The sequence below is a fragment of the Mobula hypostoma genome, chromosome 31 (assembly GCF_963921235.1).
Source record: "Mobula hypostoma chromosome 31, sMobHyp1.1, whole genome shotgun sequence".
Lineage (NCBI taxonomy): Eukaryota > Metazoa > Chordata > Chondrichthyes > Myliobatiformes > Myliobatidae > Mobula > Mobula hypostoma.
This window is the reverse complement of record NC_086127.1, coordinates 8,355,008-8,361,007: the sequence shown is the minus strand read 5'-3', so window position 1 is coordinate 8,361,007 and position 6,000 is coordinate 8,355,008. Positions and strand designations below refer to the sequence as shown.

Here is a 6,000-nt window from a genome sequence, read left to right as displayed (position 1 = left end):
AATGCACAAAGTAACCGGAGCAGTTTTTCACCCTGATCTCCAGGCTCCAGTGACAGGTGTCTTCACCCGCAGTGAAGCAAACGGTCCTGGTCACCTCCCCCTCTCCCTCGCTGGGATGGGGACCTGGAATGAGATTTATAAACACTGTAAAATGTACCCGGTCCCACAGTACAGCGGGGAATGTGAATCAGGACCCACTGTAAATCAGTGATTCACAACCCACGGTCCGGTCCGGCCTCAGTCAGCACTGAGCTGCTGCCCTCTCCCTCTCCACCCCACCCTCCCCGCAGCAGCACCTTAATCTTCTGAATGAGCCTCCCACGAGGGACCTTGTCAAACGTCTGGGGGGTCTCACTGAAACCTACTGAATATTGAAATGTCTGGATGGAGTGGACATGGAGAGGAAATTTCCTACACTGGGGGAGTCAAGGACCAGAGGGCACAGCCTCACAACACAAAGAACCTCCCTTTGAACAGAAATGAGGAAGAATTTCTTTAGCCAGAAGGTGGTGAATCTGTGGAATTCATTGCCACAAACGGCTGTGGAGGTCACATCATTTATAAATGTAAAACCCCCTGGTTGAGAGGTTTTTTGATTTGTGAGGATGTCAAAGGTTACGAGGAGAAGACATAAGAATGGGGTTGAGGGGGATAGTAAATTAGCTATGATGGAATGGTGTTGCTGACACAATGGGCTGAATTGCCTAATTCTACACCTCTGTCTGATGAGCTTATGGTCTAAAATCCATGAAGACAACATCCACAGCTCAACCTTCATCAATCACCTCTATCAACTCCTCAGCAAACTCAAGTGAGACCATGAGTCATGACCTGCCCTGCAGAAAGAGACACTGCTGTCCCTTATTCACCCATGGTCTTCCCAATGCTCATAAGTCCCATCCATAAGAATCCTCTCCACTGCCTTCCCTACCACTGACGTGAGACTTACTGGTCAGAGTGTCATAGAAAGCTGCAGCACAGAAACAGGCCCTTCGGCCCATCCAGTCCATGCTGAACCATTTAAACTGCCTTGTCCCATCAACCTGCACCTGCACCATAGCCATCCATCTCTCCCATCCATGTACCAATCAAACATCTTTTACACACTGAAATCGAAATGGCATCCACCACTTGCTCAGGCAGCTCGTTCCACACTGTAGTTTCCAGGATAACTCCTAATTCCTGACATTTTCTCCACATTTGAATTGAATGTTAAATATGTTTTAGTTATTTATTTATTTGTCTATTTGGAATATGGAACATGGAATAGTGGTTTCTGGCCCTTCAGTCGCACCACCTCAGCAACCATCAACAACCACAATTAATCCTAACCTGGAATTGAACTCTGAACTCAGACGCCCCGAGCTATAATAGTGACGCACTAACCACTATGTTACCATGGTGACCATCAATTTATCCCACTATTTGGTGAACGATGATGTCTGCAGACTCCCCCAACTCCCTGGAGATTGCCCCACCCCTGAAATGAGTCTGGGATCATTGAAACTCCTCTGGGTTGTATCCAGAATGGGGTCAGTGGGCAGATCAGCTCTGTAACCCAATTCCAGGAAGTTGGCACTCCTCCACCGGACTCCATGATGATACAGGACCGTAGAGCAGTCTGAGCGACTGTGGGGAGACCTCTCAGGGAGATGGAGTTCTGTGTCCATGCTGGGACCCTCTGAAGAGATCTGGGTCATCAGTTTGACCCTCCCCAAAAATAACCGAGCCCCACTGATGTAAACTCTGACCCTACCATTTAACCAGCCTGGGGTCTCCCCAGAACAGCGACCCTGTGGAACGACCGCCTCGGGAATCTTCCATCCTCCGGAACTGAAACAACAATCAGAGAGTCAGTCCCTGATCTGAGGGAGTTTATTCACTCAGAGACATGGGAAATTACACTCACCCTGTCCGTATCCTGTCTCTGGTCAATAACCCCCAACCCTGGGAATTCCTCTCTGTTGTACCTCCCACTTGTCTCTGCCCCGAGAATGTGGGATCTCCCCTCTCCCTGTATTTACTCCCCATCTCAGTATAGTCACTGATGATCCTGATCTCCCTGCATTTCCCAATCACACACCCCTTGTTCCCCGGTTTACATTCCCTTTCTGTGTCCAGTTTCTCAGTGATTATCTCCTCCCTTTACCTGTTAAATCTGTACCATCCCACTTCAAGATTTCCATCATCCATCCATTGTTCACCGGTACACTCAGTGTTGGAACAATTCGTGCTCCTCCAGGGCTGATCCAGGACGGTGTGGGTTACACACGGATCACAGTATGCAGATTCTGCAGGTGAGGGACAGGATGATGTTAATATAAGGTTGAGCTTGTGTCCCCCATCCTTCTCTCTCCCAACCACCTGCATCTGCAACTCCACTGTCATCAAACCGGGGCACCAAATTTTTTTTTTATTAATTGATGATATCCAGGCTTTGCAGGCTGTGCCAGTGTTTCACCGCCCTTGAGAAGGTGGCAGTGAGCTGACTTCTTGAGCTGCTGCAGTCCTTGAAATGTCAGACAGGCAGTTCTGGCTTGTGACCTTGTAACAGTGAAGGAGTGGTAATATGTTTCCATGTCAGGTGGGCCACAGACCTGTAGAGTGAAACAGCACGGATACACTCTCTTCAGCCCACCTGCCCATGGTCACCAGGATTCTATCTGAGCTGCTCTCACAGCCTGTGTTTGCCCCACTTTCCAATCCATGTACTGTCCGAGGTACCGACCTCAACACCTTCCTCTGCCATGGAGAGAAACCTTTATCTGGTGGTTTCCCACACTTTTCCTGTCCTTTCTCTCTCGATACAAGGTTGAGGCCCAACAGGATTGGAGGAGCTGAACCAACACAGGGATGTACGGGAAGGGGTGGGATTAACACCAGGGATGGGGGTGGTACAACACTGAGAGCCATGGAACCTATTCCTCTACTCTAGTGTTCTACGGGATGTCCCAAAGTTTCCCGTGTCACTGGGGACGTACCTGTACAGTAGACAACATCAGTTTCCCATGTTGGCCACAGCCGATACACAAAGTAACCATTGCAGTTTTTCACCTTGATCTGCTAGTCCCAGGAACATGAGTCTTCAACCTCAGTGAAGCAGACAGTCCTGGTCACCTCCCCCTCTCCCAGGCTGGGATGGAGACCTGCAATGAGGATTATAAACATGGTAAACTGTACTTCATCTCACAGTGCAGTAGGGAATGTGAATCAAGACCCATTATAAAGCAGTGTTTCACAGACTCTGCCCCTGATGTGTCAGCCTACCTCTGATATGTTTGTCAGTCGATAAAGGCCCACCCACAATGCATCTGTCTCTTGGAGAAGTTCTGCCCTAGATGCGTCTGACAGCTGGTGAAGCCTATTCCCTGTTGTGACTGACAGCTACTGGGGCTCCACTCTCAATGCAACTAACAGCTGAAGCCCTGAGCACAATGTAACTGACAGTTTTCCCTGTTGTGACTGACAGCTGAAGGCCAGTCCTTATTGTGACTGACAGCTGGTGAATCCCCACCCCATTGTGACTGACAGCTGGTGAAGCCCCGCCCCTGATGTGACTGACAGCTGTGAAGCCCCGCCCCTGATGTGACTGACAGCTGGTGAAGCCCCACCCCTGATGTGACTGACAGCTGGTGAAGCCCCACCCCTGATGTGACTGACAGCTGGTGAAGCCCCGCCCCTGATGTGACTGACAGCTGGTGAGAAGCCCCACCCCTGATGTGACTGACAGCTGGTGAAGCCCCACCCCTGATGTGACTGACAACTGGTGAATCCCCTTCCCTAATATGTCTGACCACTAATGCAGCTCTGCCTGCAGATCTTTGTCTGCTGGTGATGTTCCATCCCTGATGTTTCTGTCTGTTGATGAAAGCCTGGCCCTGTTGTGACCGACAACTGTGGAAGTTCCTCCACCTTCCCCCCCCACCACCCTGATGTGTGTTCAAAGAGATCTGAATCAGTATCTGATCCTCTCAAATAAATAACCAAACCACCCAGATGCAAACTCTGACCCTACCGTTTAACCAGCCTGGGGTCTCCCCGGAGCAGTGACCCTGCGGAACGACCGTCTCGGGAATCTTCCATCCTCCGGAACTGAAACAACAATCAGAGAGTCAGTTCTGAACTAAGGGAGTTTACTCACCTGGGGAGAGTCTGGGAATTGGGGCCATTGTGCGTGCACCCTGTCCACAATGCCAGGAATTACCCCTTCTGTTCTTTCTCCTTTCTGCATTCCCTTTTTCCTCTCTTTAGAACGCAGGATCTCCCCTTCCTCTATATTTACTCATTGTATTCACTGGTGATTCTGGACACTCTGCATTTCCCCTTCACACACCCCATGTTCTCTGAGAACATGGGACAGTACAGCAGACGGACTGACTCTTCAGCCCACATAAAAGTTGCTGGTGAACGCAGCAGGTCAGGCAGCATCTCTAGGAAGAGGTGCAGTCGACATTTCAGGCCGAGACCCTTCGTCAGGACTAACTGAAGGAAGAGTGAGTAAGGGATTTGAAAGCTGGAGGGGGAGGGGGAGATGCAAAATGATAGGAGAAGACAGGAGGGGGAGGGATAGAGCCGAGAGCTGGACAGGTGATTGGCAAAAGGGGATACGAGAGGATCATGGGACAGGAGGCCTAGGAAGAAAGACAAGGGGGGGGGACCAAAAGGATGGGCAAGGGGTATATTCAGGGGGCAGAGGGAGAAAAAGGAGAGTGAGAGAAAGAATGTGTGAATAAGTAACAGATGGGGTACGAGGGGGAGGTGGGGCATTAGCGGAAGTTGGAGAAGTCGATGTTCATGCCATCAGGTTGGAGGCTACCCAGACGGAATATAAGGTGTTGTTCCTCCAACCTGAGTGTGGCTTCATCTTTACAGTAGAGGAGGCCGTGGATAGACATGTCAGAATGGGAATGGGATGTGGAATTAAAATGTGTGGCCAATGGGAGATCCTGCTTTCTCTGGTGGACAGAGCGTAGGTGTTCAGCAAAGCGGTCTCCCAGTCTGCGTCGGGTCTCGCCAATATATAAAAGGCCACATCGGGAGCACCGGACGTAGTATATCACCCCAGCCGACTCACAGGTGAAGTGTTGCCTCACCTGGAAGGACTATTTGGGGCCCTGAATGGTGGTAAGGGAGGAAGTGTAAAGGCATGTGTAGCACTTGTTCTGCTTACACAGATAAGTGCCAGGAGGGAGATCAGTGGGGAGGGATGGGGGGGACGAAAGGACAAAGGAGTCGCGTAGGGAGCGATCCCTGCGGAAAGCAGAGAGAGGGGGGAGGGAAAGATGTGCTTAGTGGTGGGATCCCGTTGGAGGTGGCGGAAGTTACGGAGAATAATATGTTGGAACCGGAGGCTGGTGGGGTGGTAGGTGAGGACCAGGGGAACCCTATTCCTAGTGGGGTGGCGGGAGGATGGAGTGAGAGCAGATGTACGTGAAATGGGGGAGATGCATTTAAGAGCAGAGTTGATAGTGAAGGAAGGGAAGCCCCTTTCTTTAAAAAAGGAAGACATCTCCCTCGTCCTAAAATGAAAAGCCTCATCCTGAGAGCAGATGCGGCAGAGACGGAGGAATTGCAAGAAGGGGATGGCGTTTTTGCAAGAGACAGGGTGAGAAGAGGAATAGTCCAGATAGCTGTGAGAGTCAGCAGGCTTATAGTAGACATCAGTGGATAAGCTGTCTCCAGAGACAGAGACAGAAAGATCTAGAAAGGGGAGGGAGGTGTCGGAAATGGACCAGGTAAACTTGAGGGCAGGGTGAAAGTTGGAGGCAAAGTCAATAAAGTCAACGAGTTCTGCATGCGTGCAGGAAGCAGCGCCAATGCCGTCATTGATGTAGCGAAGGAAAAGTGGGGTACAGATACCAGAATAGGCACGGAACATATATTGTTCCACAAACCCAACAAAAAGGCAGGCATAGCTCGGACCCATACGGGTGCCCATAGCTACACCTTTAGTTTGGAGGAAGTGGGAGGAGCCAAAGGAGAAATTATTAAGAGTAAGGA

At 50.4% G+C, this 6,000-nt stretch overlaps 1 protein-coding gene across 1 annotated transcript in view; it reads right to left on the bottom strand.

Annotated features, from left to right (window-relative positions):
- Positions 1–3,063: 3,063 nt before the first annotated feature.
- Positions 3,064–6,000, bottom strand: part of LOC134339932 (uromodulin-like) — a 43,946-nt gene continuing 41,009 nt past the window's right edge. The window contains exons 7-8 of the mRNA XM_063036719.1: positions 4,016–4,092; positions 3,064–3,146 (exon numbers count right to left, since the gene is read on the bottom strand). Of these exons, the coding sequence (XP_062892789.1) occupies positions 3,064–3,146; positions 4,016–4,092 (160 nt within the window). The remainder of the gene's footprint in view (positions 3,147–4,015; positions 4,093–6,000) is intronic.